This window comes from Orbicella franksi, chromosome 8 (assembly GCF_964199315.1).
Source record: "Orbicella franksi chromosome 8, jaOrbFran1.1, whole genome shotgun sequence".
Taxonomy (NCBI): domain Eukaryota; kingdom Metazoa; phylum Cnidaria; class Anthozoa; order Scleractinia; family Merulinidae; genus Orbicella; species Orbicella franksi.
Genome location: NC_138152.1, coordinates 30,378,521 through 30,402,325, shown reverse-complemented (window position 1 = coordinate 30,402,325; position 23,805 = coordinate 30,378,521). Strand labels below are relative to the sequence as shown.

The window sequence follows — 23,805 nt, the reverse complement described above, 5'->3', positions numbered from 1 at the left end:
CACTCACAAGATACAAGTAAAGCAGCCATTCAGGAAACAGAAAACATGTTCCGGGTTTCTGTCTATATGTAGTTATAGAAACCCAAGTGAAAGTTTGAGAGAATGAGAAATGCTGTGGGAACATGAGCTGACAGGCGAGTGTTTCCACAGCTTTTTGGAGTTCTCCAGCTACACTTTCAAGTGTGTTTTTATAACTTGATAGAAACACCGAGAACATGTTTTCTATTTCTTTTAGAAAATACCTTGACGAAAAAAAGAAAACAACTTGTTTACTTTACTCATCAAAATAATGTCTATCGCCCTTTCTTGTGTCACCATTACATGAACAGCTCGTGCTAGTGCTGTGTTTTCTATCAAGGTTTAGTACCAATAAACTAGCATTCTATCACGATTGCCATTCTCTGATTGGCTATGCTACTCAATATCTACTCTGTGATAGCTACTGAGTAGCGTAGCACTGTGCCCTTGTTAAAAAAATGACAGTGGCTTCTTGGCGTTTTCAAAGAGTCTGTGAACAGGATTTAAATAAAGTTTTGAATGACTAGTAGATTTATACTAATAAAAACAATTAGATCATTCGCTCTCAATTTCTATGTGAGATAGTTGACTCAGGCTGTGCTCTCATCAACTATCACGCGATAGAAATCTCGAGCTCATAATCTAATTGTTTCAACAGAAACCAATCAATCAGCCTGTGTTTTCTTTGGGCTATTTTCTAAATGTGAAATTGAGGTGTTGCAGAAAGACACCCTTGACCCTCAAAGTGCCTCTCAGTCTCTAGGACTTGGCCCCGGTTGTTCAAAGGATGTATGATAAAGGTAGGTATGGATAAATCACTATCCAGTGGATGGTGTAGAATATTTTTTTCTCAATACTTATCCTCTGGGTAATAATACATAGTTTATCCACCTTCTGCAGAACCGCACCCAGGATAATAAATGGGTATGAACTAACTATAAACCCAAATACACCATATCAACCAAATTTAGCTATACTTGATCAAGAATAATTTTTTAAATACCGGCACTTGCAATTTTGACATGACTTCATCCATCCTCACTGGGCATGTCAACACACAAAGGGCTTTGCATGGTTAAGGTAAAAAGGTAAACAGTCTGCATGCAGGCCAAGTGGCCCATCAGGTCAGTGCTTGTCACTGGTTTCTGTAGCTGTGTAGCATGAAGCGACTAGGAGTATTTTTACTCACCCCTGAATGGGAAGCCAATCCATTGCAGGGCTATCCCCCACCAGTATTAAATTTGCCAATACCTACTTATACATCTGGGTGGAGAGAGGCACTGAAAGAGTAAAGTGCCCAAGAACACAACACAATGTTCCCTGCCAGGGCTCAGACCTGGACTGCTCAATTCAAAGTTGAGCGCACTAACAATGAGGCCACTGAGCCTACCAAATAGTTAACAGAAATTTAAATTAACTTGATCACAAAAGGGGTGAAGTGGATAAAACACTACTTATAAATAATTTAATATTCAATATTATTTTTCTGCTAAATTAGTTTGTTGCATATCAGCTTAGCTTGAGGAAATGAACCAGCATTCCCTTCAACAGGGAGTTGTACAAATGGCACGAAGCATACTAACTATTTACATATCCATGTGAAACCCCTGTCAGTGAAAATTGACTCAGTCACTATAAAAAATAGTTCTTGTGCTTTTGTTTGATGAGGGTCGTAACGAGTTTGATGGCCTTCTTGGATTTTTCATCTTCACTTTTCTTTTCGTTAACATCAGGGACTGCAAATGAAAAGTCAAATTAAACAACATTAATGTTGGATCTTGAAAGAATCTAGAAATGTTGCTGACTTATTAGTTGCCTTCAGACAGTGATTTTTGATAATTTTTAACGACTGATTCATTGCTCACCTTATCTACTACACAGAGATTGCTAATGTTTTTTTTTTTTATATATAATTTTCCAAGTCTACAACTCAGTTTTAATGGTCATCTTTCTGCGTCATCATTATCATTTTTTATGAAATACCAATTATTTTTGGTGACCATCCCAACCAATACCATTCCATGTACTCGCTCCCTTGAATGCTTGCTCGCACACTCACTCACTCACTTTGACCCAAGTATGACTGTCTAATTCTTGTTTCTGATGTGACCACTAAATATTCTATTATTCCAAGTTGATAAATGAGATACCACATAGTCCCTTCAACAATACCTGTGTTAGTACTGGTCGCACAATCACATTACCAGCAGCTTGCATCCAAGGTTCGCCATCAATTTGTACCGGCATTTCAGATTTTAATTTTATATTGATCTGCAATAGAAACAAAGATCAATATATTTTTCATTGGTAGTTAGTGGCCCAGTTTCCTGGATGCAATGGCTGACTAATCATTGTATTTTAGCATTTTATTGTAAATAATATATTTTTAGCATTCTAATTATTTTAAGCTGAGGGCCCCAAGTTTATCAGTAACTTAAGTTACTGTCACGGGTCACCCTCATTAAATAAAGTCTTTCACTTCACTTCACTTCACGTCAGTGACAGTACCATGCGCATATACCAAAGACTGTAGCAATCTCTTTCTTAATAAACCTTTTTGAATTTCACTCCCCATTCTGTTATCCTAACCATGTACTCTGACTTTTAGCACATCCTCTACTTCTTTATCCCATGTTTCTACGTTGAAAAACTGTTATAAATGTAACACTGTTTCCAAATCGCCGTGTGATAAAATCCTCTCAGGATTCAGCTACTCACAAACAACACACAGCACTCTAGCTTGAGAGTTGTAACCTCCCTTGATCAAGAAGTTGTTTTCACTTGAACTGTAAAAAACTTTGATGAGTGCCATTAAAAAAATCCACATCCAGGTTGAATAGTTAATACTGGTATGAACTTGGTTAACTTGCTAACTGTCTAAATGACTGTGATGGACAATTGGAACTTACTTATTAACTAATGTTAAACGATCAAAGTCAGACAAATTCAAGCAATTAAAAACTTCTGATGAGCAGTGTCAAAATTGAAGTCATAAATAAAGTTTGTTTTGGGATAACAGGTTAACTATCCTTACCTGGGCACCCTGTGCTAGTCGAATACCCGTTCTGATACCACTTTGAATTTGACCCTATAAGCAGTTGAACTTATTAATTTGATACACTTAAAGTAATTGCATATAACTATATACAGATAGATGTATATCTACGAAAAAAAAATCCAGAAAATATTTGAAAACCTGTGGATTATAGATGTTGGAATAAATGAAGACTAGTGGAGTAACAAAAAATTGTTTCTGAACAGTGAAGAATTTTGCCTGAAGTCCTTACCAAGTGCATAACTCCCTGAAGACCAACTACCTCAACAAGGCCATCACAATGACAAGCTGGAGCATAACCCTGAGCAGAAATTAGCGACAGGTTAAACAACGCATCACAGTGTTGCAGACCACTTCAGAGTAATGAAGTCTTAAATGGGGTAGGTCACCCAGTTTTAGCCATTTGCGGCTCTTATCAACTTATCAGAACAACTGAGATTTCACAATAATAACTCAAAACTGTAGAGGAACTAAAACAAAAACATGAAAAACAAACAGGGGCAAAACTGGGGAACATTAAAATGGATTGCCTTGGAGTAAACTTGAAAAAAAGCAGCCCAACTTTTTTCAAGTTTATCTCAGTTTGTATATTTTAAAATTCAAGTGTTACAGTATTTTCTAATATATATATATATATAATTTCACTTTTGACCATTTTTATAGAAAAAGTGCAATATAAGTAATAAACAAAATAAAATAAAAAAACTTCCTTCGATATGGGGCCAATGACGGAGTCAGGTGCTGCATAGTCAATTTGAAATTTAGAACTAATATTTAAAAATGTATACAGAGTTAAACAATTAAATACTGTGACCTTGCCCCTTTAATCAACAAGCAGCTAACTTTCAAGGTCGTACATACATGTACATGTACTTGTTTAGTCAAAGAGAAGAAAGAAACCATTTTAAATTTTTAGAGGATAATTTTATACAATGTCATGTATTGTCACTTACGTCATCTTTATCAGGTCCCCATGCATCAGTACCAGCTCCCCAGCTAACAAAACAACAACAATCAAATGAAATTTAAACAAACAAAAACAAAAACAGCCAAAAATAACATATAAAAGGGATTTTAAAAAATTAATGTCCAGTTAAATTGTTTAAAGACACGAGAGTCACCTGTTTAAAACAGGTCTGATTTTCTCCAATACATATTCACACACAAAAAAATTGCTTAAAATTCCCAAACAATTGGCTCACCTGCTAATATTCAGAATAACAATTCCTTCCAATGTTGGTAAATCAAGTTTTTTACCATCAATCTAAAATTAGAACAGAACGAGATGATTACTGTACATTCAAAATGTTGAAATACATCATTGATTTGAGGGACTTCAAACTGCCACAATTTTCATACATCTGCTGTATTTTTGTCCACCCTAACCTCGATTGGGCATCATTGTTTGTTGGAATGCAGGAAAGGTCTATTTCTTGCTAAAATCTACATGCGCAAGCACAAAAGCAGCTGGACAGTGTAGTCTAAGGGTCACACATGTCCAGTTGATAGAGAAACACTATACTTTCAGCCTGTAAAATTATGCTATAATTGGTGGACTGCTAACAATAAAATTAAAATTGCAATCTGAACAAGCAAGCTGCTGTGTAAAATAACCTACAGAACAAGATACCGGTAGACACATTGAATTACATGTACCTCTATTTCAACTTCATGAGAAAATGTCTTTGAATACCCTTTAACCATTTTCTTCAGTCCTGCTCTAAAATAAACACCTTTGTTATGAAGTCTGAAATGAAACAAAATATAAAATTACTAAATTATCTGACAATTACAATAAATAGCAAAGTAATCACAATAATAAGTCTGTGGAATGGTTGGTTATTTTTTGTTAAATAGCTACAGGTCAAGGGCAAATAAAATTTTTGCACATTCAAAATAAAAATTTTGCCAGGCATCATCATGAGCCAGAGCTAACCGGAAGCTCAAAAATTCGCCAGGTCCGGTTGCTATGGGGTGATGTCATTTATCTGTTAGGTTGCTGTCATTGCAAGACTTTTGCGGTTCTATTGTGGTTAGCAATAATTGCTTTCAGTGAGAGTAACTGTGTGCAAAAGTAACCTGGTTATTTTCAGATATGATCTGGCCACATAATTGATATTTTATAATAAATTTTCATAACGCGGGAATATTGCGCGGTCATATTTAAAAAAAAAAGACTTCGACTTCAAATGAACCAGTCATCGGTCGTTGAAAACGGACACAAAACGAGATGTGCCTCTGAGTTAGAAGATATGGTGTCTCTCTGACGCATTTGTGCGAAATTGAGCCAGTTTCCAATCGAATTTGCCTTGAGGAGTTAAAGAAAGCGCATGGGTTTTCTTTTCACGGGAAGGGAAACAAAGGAGCTGCCCTGACTATACATTTGGATTGGTTTTCGCTTAAACCATAAAACAGTTGTTAAAAACCAAATAAAACCACCAGCCACGATTGATTTATACATGAATTCGTTCACCCAAGAATGACGGAGAGAACCAGAAAGTGTTTTCAGCTTGCGCTGCCCGTGACCAACCTCCCAGAGCATCGAATCAAGACAACAGCTTCAAAACTCAACAAGTCAAACGTACCAAGTTAAGTCTTCCGATTAGTATTTTATTTATATCATAACTTACACCCATTGTCATGCTTTTAGATTGTATGGGGACTAGATAGCTACTAAAATGTTAAATCACTATTTTCATTCGTGGGTTAGACCCTAGACTGAAGTCCATGGTACACCAGTTTTCTGAAAGACGAATCCAGATATATAGTAAAATCACCATGTAGCCACATATTATAAATCCGCTCTGGTTTTCCCACTCAGTTTTTCTACGTTACCGAGTGCTACAGGATATTTTACAAAAACCACATAATTTTTCAGTAATGCGTGACACTACAGGAAACAAAAACAACAACAAAATCGTCATTTTTCCCTCGCTTGTTCATATCATATGAACATGTGACATATCTTTTTTCTGGTTCACCCAAGCTGAAGTCCATGCAATACAGTTGCTGAGCGCTTCGGGATATGTAACAAAATCGCCATAGTGATTTTTCTGTTGTGTGTAAAATTATAGGAACATGTTACATATCCTTTCTGGTTCATCCAGGTTGAAGTCCATGCAATACCGTTGCTGAGTGCTTTGGGATATGTAACAAAATCGCCATAGTGATTTTTCTGTTGTGCCTAAAATTATAGGAACATGTTACATGTCCTTTCTGGTTCATCCAGGCTGAGGTCCATGCAATACCGTTGCTGAGTGCTTCGGGATATGTAACAAAATCGCCATAGTTATTTTTCTGTCGTGCGTGACATGATAGGAACATGTTACATATCCTTTTCTGGGTCACCCAGGCTGAAGTCCATGCAATACAGTTGCTGAGCGCTTCGGGATATGTAACAAAATCGTCATAGTTATTTTTCCGTCGTGCGTGACATGATAGGAACATGTTACATATCCTTTTCTGGTTCACCCAGGCTGAAGTCCATGCAATACAGTTGCTGAGCGCTTCGGGATATGTAACAAAATCGTCATAGTTATTTTTCCGTCGTGCATGACATTATAGGAACATGTTACATATCTTTTCTGGTTCACCCAGGCTGAAGTCCATGCAATACAGTTGCTGAGCGCTTCGGGATATGTAACAAAATCGTCATAGTGATTTTTCCGTCGTACGTGACATTATAGGAACATGTTACATATCCTTTTCTGGTTCACCCAGGCTGAAGTCCATGCAATACAGTTGCTGAGTACTTCGGGATATGTAACAAAAATAATCGTCATAGTGATTTTTCCGTCATGCGTGAAATTATAGGAACATGTTACATATCCTTTCTGGTTCATCCAGGCTGAAGTCCATGCAATACAGTTGCTGAGTGCTTCGGGATATGTAACAAAATCGTGATAGTGATTTTTCCGTCGTGCTGTTTCCAGAATCGCTCAGCATTTCTTGTAAAGAATTACATCATGTACTCGAGATTTCTATCGCTCTTGAGAGCTTTGACATAATTTTTGAGATAATTTGTTGACTGCCCATAAAATTAACTGATTTTCAAAGTGTTGGTGCACATGATCTTCGAATTCGAATACTAGAAAATTCAGATTATTTTTGGAATCGCTAAGCAACAAACATGTATACAGAGAATACCCTAAACAGGTTTCAATCAGGCTTTCCGCAGAAAAACTGAGAACATTTCTGACTCTCAGGCACTTCTGGGCTGCCGGGCATAGTCACTTCGCTTACTGAATAACAGTGATAACTGAGATTAGTTAAAACGTTTCATCTGTACATGCTCCGTAGCTTTACAAGAGTAAGAAATGTATCAAAGCGTCTAAGTTTTAAACTGGCGTTTGTGCCCCAATCTAGAAAACACATTGTTTCAACATTATTTTTTCTTTTAATCCAAATTCTTCATGTCAGTCGCACAATTTCCCGAATCGCCGACTATTAAAATGTTTTGTATCTTTCTGACACGATGGAATTGTCTTACAGTAAATATAATTTCACACTTTAGGATTATGACACATTCATGCAAAACTTGACGCGTTTTTTAGAACATAAACGATTACCGACAGGGATACGATTACACTGGAATGTTGTAAGCCACTGGATATCCCGTGGAGATGTAGGACTAAAAGTTCTACATCTCCACGGGATCCCAGGTGTGTTTTTTGGTTGCTAAGAACGTCTGGCTCGTTATGCACTGGTGGTGTGTATCTTCACCAAAAATAATACTGAGGCCAGTATACAATAAAATTCTGACATGCAATTCAGTTAAGTATTAAAAGAGTGAAATGGAAGCTGATTAAACCAAATATAAAATACCAAAAATACTCACCCAGTGTTCAAACATATAACCCCCCAAAATATTGCCAATTTTGCAGCCAAAGTGTGCTTTAACCCCTTGTGTGCCCTTTATGACGTACTCAGTACATCATGATTTTTGCTCCTCAGGTGCCTATATGACGTACTGCGTACATCAAAATTTTAAGAGATTTAGTCAAATTTGCAACACACCAGAAACAATTCTTATCGGCATCTGAGACTTGAAGGAGATTTTTTGATAGACTTCAAAATTCCCATTTCTGTGACGTCATATGGATATCAAATTGAGCGCTTGAAGAGACACTCTTAAAACCTTTCAGAAAATGTGTACATGTCTATAGTTTAAGTGAAAGAGATTATGGCATTTGAAGCTAGTTTCTTACTAGTCACCGATTTTCAGTGAAAATGATGACGCACACAGGGTACACTTGTAATGGTCAGGCACTCAAGGGGTTAACACACCTCTTGTAACATTTAGCAGTCTCCTGGGCTACATGAAATCAGAAAAAACACACATCACCAGAACCTTGATTGTTCCAAAACTGTAAAACTTCACAACTCACCTACTGTGAAACTTATCTGGAGCTTCTTCCCTCTGAAGATGAAAATCCAAACACAGCTCAGCACCAATTCCAATACCAAAATAATTATTCATGGTGAAAATACTCGGATCATCTTCCCTTCCACTAGTAGAACTGATACCACTATCATTTGACAGTGTGTCAGGGACCGTCATGTCCGGTGAATCAAACATCACACACCATCTGTCCAGGAAACCTTCCTGTGCCTGGTCAACAGCCATAAGGAGGGAAACAGGACTCTCCCCACCAGAATAACCTCCTCCCCATTGAAGAACACGTGAGAGATCATTACCTGTAAATTGGCAGTTTAGAAGTTTTTTAGTTCCATACCCGAAATATCAATTTTCATTAACCGATTCATGCATAAAATAGCCTTTATTTCACTCCTAAAAATATTGGCAGTACATTGATCTATAAATTGTTACATTTGGCAGTACCGGTACTTTAGTCTATAAAGGTCTAATCATCATTGCAAAAATTCACCTGTGCCCAGAGGAAGAATAGCAGACGATGGCATCTTACACTTCAATTCCTGAAGGACGTCATCCAAACATGACAACACCCAACCAACTGTTCCATCACCACCACAGATTAATACACGAAAATCAGGAATCAACCTGAAAGCATAGAACCTAAACAGAAAGAGACAAAATGTTTGTTGTTACATACTCAATTGTTATAGAGTTCTGACAGAACAAAACTAAAAGGAAAAGGTCCTATTCAATGTGGCATGTGGCAAACTTGTTGATGCAGCCCTTAAACTAATAGTAAATTATTAAAAAAAAATTGTGCAGGCATGATTGCTTTTGTGAATGGAACATACCCTAGTAGTGGACCTCCTTCTGTCAGACTATACACTTGATGAGGGTTGAGCAATCTCTGGAAGGCTGCTAGCATGTCGGCCCCCTGACCACCTCCACTTTTAGAGTTCACAAGCACAAGAAGTGGTTGACTGTTAGGGGGGAAAAGTTCAGGCTGTGGAGAGGGAGGGAGAGACAGGACAGATTCAACATGTGTCTCTTACTGTAAGCATAAGCCTAGGGAATTAAGAGCCCAAATTTTAACTCCTCTGAAATATGTTCCAAGTTTTTATTTCTCTAACTACCATTTGCATAAGACTCGTCTTATGTGACATTATAAAAATACAGATAGCAAAAATGAATGACCAAGTGCTAAGGGAAGACTTGGCACTGGTAGTTTTAATAATCAATTTGTATGTTCCTTCTTCAAAATTTAAGGATATAGTGACTTGGTCTCTATTTTTTAAAAGAGGCACTTCCATTTTCTTTGAAACACTGCTCCATATTTTTGTGCCAGGGATGCTTAATTAAAGGGGATTCTCATTAACTATGGTAACATTTTAAGCTGTACTTGATGTTACTTACATGTATGTTAGGCAGGACTCTTACAAACAGATGCCTGCTGTCCACAGTTGAACTTATAAATTTATCCATAGCATCAGCAGCTACATCAGCAGATGGGAAAAATACAAATACCATTCCTAAAGAGAATCAATTTAATAGGTATATTATTAAATACAGAGTGACGTATCACAAAAAAATAACCAACTCATGGTTGCTTAATGGGTGTCAGCTAACTTAGATAAAAGCCAAGTCATTTAAAGGTTGAGTTGAGTTCAACTTGATAACTTTATTCATACAATGGTAAAAATTCCTTCAGCATAATTTATTAGTAGTATAATATCTAAGTCTGCCTAACTAAACTAACTAATACTTAGTACAGTATTAAAAGAATAAAAACTTATCATATTACTAATAAAGCTGCTCTTCAAGGATGCAGTGTCTCATTCAAAGGTGTAATGATGCAGTTTAGCCTTAAATTCACTTGAAGCAACTGTAGAAAGGAGCTCAGTCATGGTATTTTGAGACCTCTTTTGGCCATGTACAAAATTAACTTAAAATTGAAGGACACCTGAAAATAATAGTTTACTAAGATAGAAAAACATAAAAGAGATCAACATATATCATAGAGAAACAAGGATGGTTAATGATGGTGAAAACTGACAAACTGAAAAATTTAGGCCATTAAACTTTTCAAGATGCACAAACTGTGACAAAGCTCCTTTAGACAAGTTGACAAACAGTCGACAATGGTTTGCACATTAGAACAAGGCCTTAGAGAGAGCGCTCTCATGACACAATGTCACTGCCAGCATATAGGGATGGGAGAAAGTTGAAAATTGACAAATACAGTATCTTTTGAGAATGCCAGTTCAAGTCAATACATTACTGACACTTACCATAACTTGGATAAACACTTTTCACTTCACAAAATTGCATAGCTGTCAAATGAAAAATAGAATTACGAATAAATTAGACCCAGTTTCGTGAACTAGTCAGAACGTTTTTTCCTATGTCCTGTAAGGACGCACTTTTGACAAAAAACTGTGTGTCCGTTTCATTTTTTTGCTGTATGAGATGCACACCTGTGCATTAATGAGAACTCTGGGTTTACTTACTAATGCTTTGCAATAGATTTAATTTCCTTTTTCTCATTACCACACAGATCATTCTCAAGAGCTAAAGGTCTAAGACAGGTACATGTTAAGGGAACATATTTAGTATAACCAAAGGCATTTAACTACAAGAAATACCCTGATACAGATTAAGGGTTAATTTAATTTGCCTCCTCTCTCCAAACATAGAACTAACAGCTCAAGTCAAATTTGTAACTACGAAACAGCTACTTCCTCCTAATCTTCGGTCAGAGTACTTACTTTCTCCTAAAATATCGCTAATTAGTGTTTCATATTTGCTTGAATCCAGGCCTGCTGGGAAACTCCCCACACATATGCACACACTTCCCAGGGGCTCCAAATTTTGCCTTAAGTAGAATCTTGTGAGTTTCATTTTCCTTATAGACTTCTGCAAAAAGAAAATTTCAGAAAACTGTGTTGAATTTCAAAGCAATCAAAGCTAAATTTGTAAATGTTCCTCTTCAAAACCCACATAATTTCTGTAAACTGGTTGTAGTTGCACACTGTCTCACTTTGTGATGAGAAGAAAATTGAAGGATGTACGACACTGTGAGCTCACAGTAAATCCAAGTAAGCCATTAAAATTTTAAACCATAGTCGTCAAAAAAAAAAAAAAAAGAAAAAAAAATGACAAGAAACATTTTAATTAACATTTCCCACTTAAAGATGTATCATTAACAATGGCAGAGATCACAACACTCTAACTATATACATCATACTTTTCTGACATCCATTAAAGTTTTCCATGGACAATCACTGTTTTCCATTCTCCGTTCTTGAACTGAAGAAGAGAGTTAGAGTAATTGTGAGATCATAGCTTCAACAACCTGAAACACCGTCCAGTACTTTACTGTCAGTTTAGATTTATAAGGTACATAATTTGTGTTCAAGATCGCTACTTCCAATTTATTTACTATCATTAATTAATCATTTAAAGTTTCTGATCTTACTAATTTCTGTTTTAAACACGAAGGAAAGTTCATGAATTTCTTCTAATCTTTCCCATTTCACTCTACAGTGTTTAAAATTTACCATATTTATTTAATTATCAAGTATTATTTCATTTAACTTGTAATTAGTTCTTTGGTATTGTTATGTATTTAAACATTGAATTTCACAAGTCCAGGAAGTCCTTGTTCTTACTGACTTGTGTTGGCCATTTCTCCTACCCGCACTACACAATTAATTTATATTATTAGAATTAATTCATTGACATTCTTCAGATTTTTTCATTGATTAATTTAATTGTTAGTGCTTCCCAGGATGCCTTTCTATCATGTACACCCTTCTCTTCTTTGAAGTTAAAGATGTAAAGAAGTATCCCATATTGTTATTTGTACATGTATTGTGACAACCATCTCTCAATAATAAATTAGCAGTTCCAACCATGTTGGGGGTGGGGAAGAGTTCCATATACAAAGGAAGGGGTGCTTGCTGTACCTTTTAGAGGTTAAAAACAAAGTTTTAGTTCCTCTTAGGGTGTTCAGCCTCAAAAAAGTAGTATTTGAGCTGAAAAAAGTCAGTGATCTTTTCTATAGTTTATAGACTGCCATGTTGTATCGACTTCAAATAGCCATAACTTTTAAGATCATTTTTTTTTTAATTTCTGTCCTGAAACCTATTTAGTCTTTAATGCATGAGAATTTCAAGTTACAAGCCTTTTTGTACCACAAAATCTTTTTCAGAACTCAGCTTTGCACCACTATATTATAAATTTATTGTTCATGTATAAAATGTCATGAAAAACTGAAGTTTAGTTTGAGCTGGTTAAAAGTTATTGTGTCTTACCAACATGTCTATCTTTTGTAGGCTTATTGCAAGTTTTACTCATAGTAACTGTAAAGACAAGCAATGGATTATCAAATTGTTTTAGCTTCAATTGCACTTTATCACAATTTGCACAGTTAAAACTGATCTGTGAACCAATTTCATTAGCACTGTACTAAAACCCAAGCTGTAGCTTTCAACAGAAGATGATCTAACTCCTAGCACAAGCTTACTAATAACTTCAGTTATCACTGAAACTGAGAAAATAGGGTTTGAAGTATTTTGAACATCCTGAAATTACTGACTTGGACATGCAACAAAATGGGATCTATATTGTGAACCATGTATCCTTGATCTCCCCCGTTCATCAATTTATTGTTATTGAGAAGCACACTGGTCAAGACTTAGCTTTCCATAGCAAAGTGATGCTAAAACAAGGCTTGATTGCAGTAGTTAATATGCCTTACCTCCCTGATTTAAGTGGACTTCAGTCAAAGAGTAGTTATCTGGATTTGCACCCTGTTCTCGAAGAAAATCAATCATCAAAATAAGAGCATTTTCAGTGCCAAATCAATTTGTAACTTGTTAGGTATAAATTCTCTACCTTGAGGAGGTGGTTGAGTCAAGAGAGGGTGTAGGATGGAAGGAGGAGAAATATAGGACAGACACACAAATAGACCCACAGATGGACACAGGGACAGATCTATGGAGGAACAGAGAGTCAGAGAGACATATATGGGATGGACAGAAAACAAGGAAGGATCCATTAAGGGGGGGAGAAAGGAAGAGGGAGAGAAGAAGAGAACAAAACAGGGATAGAGGCCTGAAGGAAGAGTAGCCTTATAAGAACTGAAAATGAGATAAAGAAGTCAAGAAGCGTAACTATAGATCAGTGTGAAAAGAAAGTTCTGTCCGGTAGCACTAATGGCAGGTGGATTTCCCAGTCGGGCTAGTTTATTTGCTGGATGGGAAATGTGAAGGATCTTTAGTTAGGAAAATTTTTGAGGAAATTCAAATTACTGATTGAAGTACTGTAAGAGATGAACTTTTGGGGGACTAGCAAGAAGAATTTCAGACTGGTACATCATGGTTAGAGTGTGCCCGAAAGGTCAGCTAGAAAAGTTATTTTGTATTCTTAGTTTGCACCCTGTGGTTACCAAGCATATAAAATGGAACCTAATATCTATATTAAGATACAGACCTTAAGTCCAAATTTTTCTAAAGCAATTTGAATGACATCTGTAACAGTTGTAACTGCTGTCACTGGAATCGTCTTGAATGTTGCAGACACACTGTTATAAAACAACATGAAGTGAGTTTATGTAAGCTCACAGAAAAAAAAATTCAGAGAAGGATTAATAATATTGATTGACTGGTAAATACTCACTTTATCATTCCAGGGTACACTCTGATGTATCCTTTTCGTCTATCAGCACTCTGGAAAAGGGAAATGGTGAGACTGAAATAATGTAATACGTTATAACAGGTTTAAAATACTTTCAAAGACAAAACTGAATGTAAGGTAAGGCAAAGTCTGCATATGAGCCAAGTGGCCCATCAGGTTGGAGCTTATCATGGTTTCTATAGGAGTATTTCTACTACCCACTGGATGGGATGTTAGTCCATTGCAGGGTTACCCCAGCATTAGATTCGCTGGTACCCATTTATACACCTGGGTGGAAAGAGGCACTGTGACAGTAAAGTGTCTTGAACAAGAACACAACGCCATGTCCTCAGCCAGGGCTCAAACCTGGCCTGCCAGATCCAGAGGTGAATGCACTAGCCATGAGGCCACCGCACCTCCCAAAAAATGAAAAAAGGGAGTGAAACACAATTATATTGAAACGCATGTAGTTATATTACAGGCAAACTTACTTTCATGCGGAGAAAGATCAAGGGTTTTGATGAATTGTGTTCTGTAAATTGGTGAGGCTTTTCTTCAGGATCAAGTGCTCGTTCATTTTCTGTAAAAGATAAACAAATGTAAATAATGTTCACCAACATTTTAAATCTAAAGTCTCTACCTACTTCTTGTTTCACTATTTGGGAGAATTTTACAGCAGATCAGATAGATAGAGTTTTCACATAGTGATGTATTGATCACAATCTAAGCGGCATTGGATTGGCCTTATGCTCAGGAGAGACAGCAACAATTTTGCAAGGCAAGCCTTGAACTATCAGCCACAGCAAAAGAAGAAAGTTGGACGGCCAAGGACAACTTCAAGTGGTCCATGCCGCAGGAGTTGGAAAAAGTAGGCTACTCCTGGGAGAGAGCCAAGGTATTAGCAAAGACCCGTGTCCATTTGAGGGTACTGGTGGACACCCTCTGCACCCACGGGGGCGACAAAGGATAACGATGATCACATTCTGTGTTCATAGTTCCTCCACAGTTGACTTTGTATTCAATATATCATTATTACAGAGAATTTAAACACTGGTCAACGAGGACTATATACAAGTTATAGATTGTTTTCACTGTCACGCAATAAAAAAATAAATCGAAAACCATCCTTTGGAAAAAGCTATGAAATTATGATGTTATAGAAGATAACTAAATGAGACACTTCTCCAAGTTTTAGGCCTGTGCGTTTCCCCAAACTTCATATATTCGTCGAAATGTTTCGCAGATATTTACAGAGCCCAGTATGAAAATGCCATGTTGGTGTACCTCTGTGGTACACCAATATGGCGCCGGAAAATAGTGTAAACATCTGGAACTTCCTTTGGCTAGCTAGGCGACTGATTATCAGTACTGATCAAACAAGCATTTACATAAGCACTTTTCCTATTGTTCTAACTTCTAAAAAGGCTCAAAATCATGAGATAAGTATATATTTTTTGACGAACTCAATTGTAGCCTTGTGTCACGCACCTCCATAACCCTGAAATTCAAAATGCTCTGGATTCCAAACGAAGCACGTTATTGAGCTGTAAAATCGTAAACAGATATAAATATACCGCCTCTTATGCCTGACGAGGATAAAAACTTTGGTGGCTCTTTCATTTTGGATTTTAGAAAGTAATGACGTCACGTGAAAACGATCTATATGTGATCAACAAAGCAACAGTTCATGTACATGTCTGTCTTGAAACATACAGACCTTCATCTACAGCTCTTGCAAGGTAATAATTACTGGGATCATCTGTTATGTGAAATTTCTTCAGAGCTTCCTCCTATCAAATAAAACTATTTTTAGTTATTATTAATTAAAAATGAAAAACAAAAACAAAGTTTCACTCATATTTACAGATGAAAGATAACTTTGAGAGAATTTGCAAGTTAACGTTTTCACAGATTAACCACTACAGCCACCATGCCTCAAGAAGATGGTTGATTATGGTTCAAGGATCACAAAACTCACCAGAACATTACTGACTTGAGCTGTCCTTGGAATTGCAACATTTTTACAAAGTTTTGGATCTGATACTTCACCATCATAAATTTTTAAATATGTCTCATCTGAAAAAAATATAATATGTTGTCACCAGTGTCACATTATAGAAAGAAATTTATAAAAAGTCATAAATCTCACAGTGAAATAATAATCAGGAAATACCTGTATCAGAAGATGAACTTATCTTGTCATCTGAGACAATTCCATCATCGTCATCTGCCACTTCTGTAAAATCGTCAACATTTAATTCACATTGTTAATGACAGGCAAGCCTGTAGCTTTCTAAGAACACAGACATCTGTTGTCTCACAATAATTCCCAATTCTCTTGTGAGAAAACAAGTCTGACATCCCTGCCAGCTGAAAGTTCCTGTGTATTACCCTAGCTGGCTTTCAAGCAGGTGGGCGGTCAGACTGGCATGTGGCCAAAGAGTCTGTTCATAACTTAAGTAAGCTTAAGACATTGTGAGATTCCAGAAAATACCTATTAGAAGTATACCCACCCTCTGGAGAGTTATTGGAAATTCCAAGAGGGGGGAGGGGAGGGCTCAAAAGCCAAAATGTCTCAAGAAAAGTATGAACCAAAACTGGAATTTCCAAAGAGATTGGGGGAGGTTTAAACCAAAAACCCTCCATGGGAGGGGTATGGATATTTTCTGTAACAACACATTGAGCAACGCAAATATTCAGCATTCAGAAGGATTAAAGTTGTTCTTTGCCTCCTCTTCCCTAAACGATACTGAGCTTTAAAGAACCTTGTTTAATTCTCGTACAAGATTGTGAAGTCAGGCTTGAATAATGATGCAGTACAAGACGGGGGCTCTCCAAACAATTCCTATAAGCTATTTACTACATAGTAACTATTAATGACATGGGAAACCAAAGGCAGACCCTGAAGAGGACCTGCCAAGAGAGACATGGAGAAGAATGATCATAAAGGAGAGAGAAAATCTCAGATCCAAGACATGGAGGGAAGCAGAGGTGGTGGCAAAAGACCAAGTTGCTTGGACGAAATGGATTGATGGCCCCAGTCTCCACATAGGCTTGATTTCCAGCCATTTCAGGAGTTCGGTTGTTAACGCGGGCTCACAAAACAGCTGGAAATTGAGCCCGTTCTCCACAAGGAGAAAACAAGAAGTTGATGATGACCTATAAATAACACCAAGCTCACCATTTAAAGTTGCAGATCTACATCTGTTTTGTGAACACGAACTCCATAAAGTGGTGTTTGGCATTGACACAGCATATGGTGGTAACACAAGCTTCTGAAGATAACCAAATCCACATTCCTTAGGTAACATATAGTGGCATGAACTGTGAGCCTGTTGGAGATTACAACAATACAATGCTCTTAATAACTTATTATTAAATAACAAATAAAAAGTACTTTACACGAGCTACCATAACCACCTCACTGTAGACCGATTAAAACCACTTACTTCTAATAGTGAATTTTTTCCCCCATTAATATCTTCTTGTGAAAAGTTGATAGTTATGCATGTAAAGGAAACAAGATTCAAAACACAACGAAAAGTTACTCCGTCTTCAGAATGCATAATGGCTCATCATATCACGGTTCAGGAAGGAGTGGAAAGCAGCAAGGAATGCAAGGCACAATGACTTACTACAACGAAGGAACCATATCAGAGTCCACTGCAGGTTTGAGCCCTTCTGAGACCTGTCACTGTCTTGTGTTCTCTCACAGTACCTCTCTCCACTTATGTTTTAAGCAGGTACCAGCAAATTAAATGTAAATGCTAAATGGGTAAGCCTAGGGGGGAGGGGGGGGGGGAATGAAATTACTCCACCAGTTGAAGTCACTCTATGCAATCTTGTCACAGACAGGCAACAGTCTGTAGACTACTAGGGTTGGAATTTAGACTTCGCAAAATTAGCAAGGTGCAGGAAATTAGAGTGGATAATTCATGGGTGCTGTGTCCCTGATTGATTGGTATTGAAGAATTAACGGTCATAAACAAGTAATGTAAATAAACCGTCAATGGGTGTTTTTGTCAGGTGAAAACAAACAAGACACTCACTGAGAGTCCACACCAGCTGCATTTGACACTTGCTAGACACTCAATGCTTCCACATGTATGCTTACAGTGAGCACACTTGGCACTGGGTGATAAATTTCCTTCCCGCCAATGATGAGCTTGATGAAGTAATTGCTGTTGTAACCAAAAGACGTGACAATAAATCAACATATATTTGCAAATTCAAAAGTTCTACAATCAAAAATTGCTGCAACTGTTTAACCCTAACCCTAGCCCTTATATGTACATTGTTTTCACATCACCATACCCAAATTCGTATTTAGCCAATCAGAAGCTGTGCCCACTCTCCTGATATCCTGCGATATCAAGTCACTGACCTGATACATCTATGACATCATGATCAGTTAGATTTCTTATCAGGCTGAGATTTTTTAATTAGATTTTGGGTTGCGCCTCGCATGGGATACTTTTCTCGTTCATGTAATCCCTTTTGGTCTTTTCATTTCTACTATTGATTTACTACATAATTATGTATATATTCAGCTTATGTTTATGAAACCAATAGAGTTGATAGACTAAAAATGGGTACAGAAAATACCTAATCATACCATTTTTGGCATGCTTTGACACCATATCAGGCACATTTGGTGTCATTTGGTCTCACCTTGGGTATATAGTGGAGGCGCCATGGCCTCATGTTTAGTGCGCTCGTCCCCGGATCGAGCGGTCCAGGTTTGAGCCCTGGCTGGGGACACTGTGTTGTGTTCTTGGGCGAGACACTTAACTCTCACAGTGCCCCTCTCCACCCAGGAGTATAAGTGGGTACTGGCAAATTGTCGGGGAAACCTAACAAATTGCAGGGAAGTGACCTGCGATGGACTAGCATCCCATCCAGGTGGAGTAGAAACACTCCTAGCCGCTTCATACTGCAGAAACCGGGATAAGTTCTGGCAGCTACGAGCCAGTGGCTCCAAGGCTTCACTTTTGTTTTTTTCTTTTTTTTTTGGGGGGGGGGGGGGGTATTTTGCCTTGACTATGTCTTGCCAGAATACAAACCATGGCTCAACCAAACTCGCCTGACGTGCTGCCAAGGCATGTCAAAAAGGTACCACTAGGTATGATAACTGGCCAGTACCTTTTGCACGTATGGCATATAGCAAGCACACTTCTTGCAGTCACTAACGCTAAACTCTTTACATTCTTCATGAGTAAAGTAATCACAAACTGCAAAGACAGAAACATATCAACTACCTTTTTCAGTAAATCAGAAAAACTAGTTTGTTAAAGACCACTAAAAAACTATTTCTGCTCTAAGACTGCAGTTGCAAAAAAAAATATACTCAACCTTGATTTAGTGGGACAACACAATCATGGCTCACTAAAAGTGCTGTCTGGTTGTCTGGAACAAATAGATTTTTCCATGGAGCAAGTAACTTTTAATGTCCCCTTGCAGGACAAACAGAGGCCAAGGAAGTCATTTGCCAATTAAGTGATAAAAAGGGAAACAAAATGTATTTTTCCCAGGCAAGCAAAATTTCAGAGTTACTTATTTGAAGGGCAAGTTCCAATTCAAATTTTTTTTGAGCTCTGCACAATGAATACAGTGTACCTTGACATCTGAATGCTACATGTTCATCCAGTCTTTTCCGGCAAACGCAACAGAATCTTCTCCTAAAGAATGAGGGTCCACTCCAACTATGGGCCACAGGATCCTGTGTTGTCAAAATAGAAGCAAGAAATATTTCTTATCCGAAAAATCAAGCAGTCTGGGGTTCAAGCCCTGGCCGAGGACACCGTGTTGTGCTCTTGTGGAAGACACTTTACTCTTGTGCAGTGCCTCAGCTACTCTCCACTCCATAAATGGGTACTGCCAAATTCAATGCTGCCAGGGATAACCCTGCAATGAATTAGCACCACATCCAGAGGGGAGTAGAAATACTCCTGGCCGTTTCATGCTACCGAAATGGGAGATAAGCATTGGCCTGATGGGCCACTGGGCTTGTAAGCAGACTTTACCGTTTACCTGTAGTGCAAAGGCTTGGATTTACTGTTCGCCATCCCTTACAGCATTATGAGTTCCTAGTTCTAATCATGACTAAAATGTAACAATAAACTAAGGACTCACCTTCACTAAAGATGTTGCTATGGAAATGCAAGGAGACACCACAAACTGCAAACAGCGCTCATGGCTCACAAAGTTGCAAACTAAAACAGAAGAAAAAAATTTAAAAAATATATAACACAAGATATTCAAATTCTTCCATTTTACTCTTAGGGGAGCAGGGATGGTGCAGTGGTGAGAGCTCTCGCTTCCCACTGCCAATGTGGCCCAGGTTTGAATCTGGCCTGGTGCCATACAGGTATGTGGGTTGAGTTTGTTGTTGGTTCTTGAATTGCTCTGAGGCTTTTCTACATGTATGTGTACTCCCATTTTCCTCCCTCTACAAAACCCAACACCTCCAAATAATTTCAAATTTGACCAGGACAGAGCACCCATATGAAAACCAGCTATTTCCGATCTAAATACAGTATCTACAAAGTAGAACCCAGCCTCACAGGCACCCCATTAATACAGCCACCTCCTTATTACGGCCACTTTACTCTTATGGCCGCCCTGTTGATATGGCCACCTCATTATTACAGCCACTTCATTTTGGCCCAAACAAAAGCTCAGTCAGTCATTTTCTTAATTAAGGAATACCCATCTAATGAAACCACCACATTAATACAGCCACCAGGTTAGTGGAGTTCCACTGTATTGTAATTTATTTATTTATTTATTTATTTATTTATTTATTTATTTATTTATTTATTCATTTATTAACTCTGAGAATGCAACAAAATTTGAACCTCCACTGACAGACAAGCCTTAAATCCTACTGATTAGTTTGGTTTTGGTTTTGTAACATTTGATTGAAAACTGCTTTGATTGTTGTAAAATGAATAATAACAACAATGGTGATGTGACCCTATATTTCCATACAAAACTTTAAACATGATCGTATTGAGTAATCATGCATGTTATAATAGTGTCTCTTATTTCTTAACCTGCTGCTAATATTAATTTTATTTTATAGCGTGATCAATTTCATAGGACAATCACTTTTGAGTGATTGATTGTTTCAGTTACAATTTTTATGTTCAAAAATATTTGAGAGAATATGATCTCTCATTTGGGTAAAAAGAAAAGGCTTTACTGGCAACTACAACCCTAGTAGCTGCACATGTACGATCTCTATTTAAGCACTAGAAAACATGTACTGTGTTTCTATCAAGTTTTAGTATAAATCTACTAGCGTTCCATTATGAATGCCATTCTCTGATTGGCTGCTACTCATTATCTATTCTATTTTAGTATAAATCTACTAGCATTCTATCACGAATGCCGTTCTCTGATTGGCTACGCTACTCACTATCTATTCTGTTGTAGATAGTGAGTAGCATAGCAGTGTGCCCTTGTTAACAAATGTCGGCTGCTTCTTGGCATTTTCAAAGTGTCTGTGAAGAGGATTTAGATAAAGTTTTGAACGACTAGTAGATTTATACTAAAACAATTAGATTATTCGCTCTCTATTTCTATGCATGACAGTTGATTCGGGCTGTGTCCTCATCAGCTATCACGTGATAAAAATCTCAAGCTCATAATTTAATAATATTGTTTGGCAGATAGTGAGTATTGTAGCAGTGTGCAGTTGTTAAACCAATCAGTGTGCTTATTTTCTTTGAGCTATTTTCTAAAAAAATAACATCACAGTTATTTCTGTTTTAACACACCACATTGACACTGTTTGGTAGGATTTTTGGCAGCTACATGTTTGTGATGCAATTTGCTAATAATCTTTCGAAAGACAGGAAATAGCATTTTTCTATAAACATTGCTGAGGCCCTTCCCTATTTTTCCAACTGATTCCTTTTCTCAAGGAAACCAGCTTTTCCCTGCAGGAAATTAGTATTAGATCATTTGCATACGTCATGACGTTAATATTCAGATCTCTGTGGGAGTAGTGATGTCACTTATTGTGTAGTGCAGTAAGAACACGCCAAATTTACACAATGTGTACTAACGCTAAAAACACTCCTTTACATCACGATTTTGTAGTGGCATTGCGAATTTCAAAATACGATGTCGGTCGCCAATTGTACTGGGCTTTCAAAATTTAGCAGTGAATAATAAATTTTACGCCGTAAATATAGTAACTTGTAAATTATGCCCAACATGGCAACAGATCATGTACAAGTACGTGAGCTTTCGGATGGAAAGCAGATAAACAGATGGTCTGAATAAACAGTGTTTTATCAAACCACTCCCAAGATCTGTAAAATTTGTAAGTGTTTTCGCATTTACGAAGTGTACAAATAAACTCCTTAATGAAGAGGCGTTTGTGTTCCACTTCACAGGGAGTATTCACCAACAATATTGCGAACAAATAATCGACCGACCTAGTTAATAAAATTCTACTCTAAAAAAAGCAAAGCACTTCGTAAAAACTTCTCAAAAATTATAAGAAAGACCCACAGTTTGTACACTAACAAATTGTAAAATATATCCAGCTTTAAACACCTGTGTCAATGTGTGTATTAATCAACTCACGTCATATGTTCGTCACTTTCCACAATGAACTGCGGTTTGACACGAAATGATACCTCCGCAAATTTAAACCCAACGGCTGAAAACTCCGAAAATTATCTCACATTATTCATCATCACAAGCTTTCTCACCTTCACAAATTAAACCTTGATTTGTTAAGCCCCAGAGCATGTCCGTACAGTGATGACAGTAGCTGGGACGAGTGAATGTTTTTCGACTGAAGCGATGGCCGCTTTGCCCATGAGCGCTAAATGCTTCGTCCAGCCTTGTGTCAGAAAGACACCGAGGCATTGAATCCTCATTAGCCTGAACTAAGTAAGACATTTTCTTAGAAGTTATCTCGTTTCCATGTTTTGTTGCTGGTGGGCTTCCCCGATACACAACTCGGCAACTCGGCAATTTCCTCTTTGAACGGCGAACACTAACAACCTGGTGCCTAGTTTCTGACAAACCCAGAGAGACTGGAAATAGTGCTATTTCAACAAATTTGAAATACTGAAAAATGTTACCTACAATCTTCCAAGTCCCAAACGATTGCGTGACAAGCGCAGGGAGTGCCGCACCAGAGCGTTTCTTGCGTGTTCCGTTTCCGTTCAAGTAGACCAACGAACGTGTCGCGGCCGTCCCGCATGATGAGAGAGAAAAAAAAAAACCTGGAACCGAACGCAGGGTACGGGGTAACAATACGCTTTTCCATTTCAGTTTCGACTGATTTATATTTTACGAGGTCTCCCTGAATTCAGTTCAACGACGATCTTTTCTTTCGGCACTTCAGTTGCAAGTACTTTTGTCCACATGCCAAATGTTGAAGTTGCTAAAATCCTTTTTCTTTTGCCCTTGCCAAAGGTGGCCACACCCATGACATTACTAACCTCACGTACGTCCAACCCAAGACTTATAGACTTTTCACGTAAAATTCAGTTCTTACTACCATTGCTGCTGACTGGAAACTGAAATCTTACAGTATCCCTGACAAAAGATACCCGTTTATACTGCACAGGAAATATTCTCGGTTCATTTCAATTATCAATACCCAAGCTGACAAGCACGTTCGCGCCTTCTTGATAGCAGGTATTTCTTCAAT

At 37.6% G+C, this 23,805-nt stretch overlaps 1 protein-coding gene across 2 annotated transcripts; it reads right to left on the bottom strand.

The window, feature by feature from the left end:
- Positions 1 to 444: 444 nt before the first annotated feature.
- LOC145494382 (diacylglycerol kinase theta-like) lies at positions 445 to 23,771 on the bottom strand. Of its 2 annotated transcripts, XM_081473834.1 has the most exons (28): positions 22,853 to 23,771; positions 20,259 to 20,338; positions 19,743 to 19,845; positions 19,269 to 19,357; positions 18,176 to 18,307; positions 17,308 to 17,458; positions 16,300 to 16,362; positions 16,105 to 16,202; positions 15,844 to 15,916; positions 14,618 to 14,706; positions 14,130 to 14,179; positions 13,944 to 14,034; positions 13,210 to 13,261; positions 12,764 to 12,811; positions 11,695 to 11,756; positions 11,216 to 11,363; positions 10,739 to 10,780; positions 9,864 to 9,979; positions 9,302 to 9,453; positions 8,962 to 9,110; positions 8,461 to 8,770; positions 4,730 to 4,820; positions 4,276 to 4,337; positions 4,027 to 4,069; positions 3,306 to 3,374; positions 3,053 to 3,106; positions 2,191 to 2,289; positions 445 to 1,754 (listed from the first exon to the last, which is right to left on the bottom strand). In XM_081473834.1, exons 1-28 carry the CDS (start codon positions 23,043 to 23,045, stop codon positions 1,644 to 1,646), a joined length of 2,820 nt encoding a protein of 939 aa, XP_081329960.1. In that variant the 5' UTR covers positions 23,046 to 23,771; the 3' UTR covers positions 445 to 1,643. The 2 variants fall into 2 exon arrangements, with proteins under 2 accessions (XP_081329960.1, XP_081329961.1); XM_081473835.1 differs by lacking the exon at positions 12,764 to 12,811.
- Between the last annotated feature and the right edge of the window lie 34 nt (positions 23,772 to 23,805).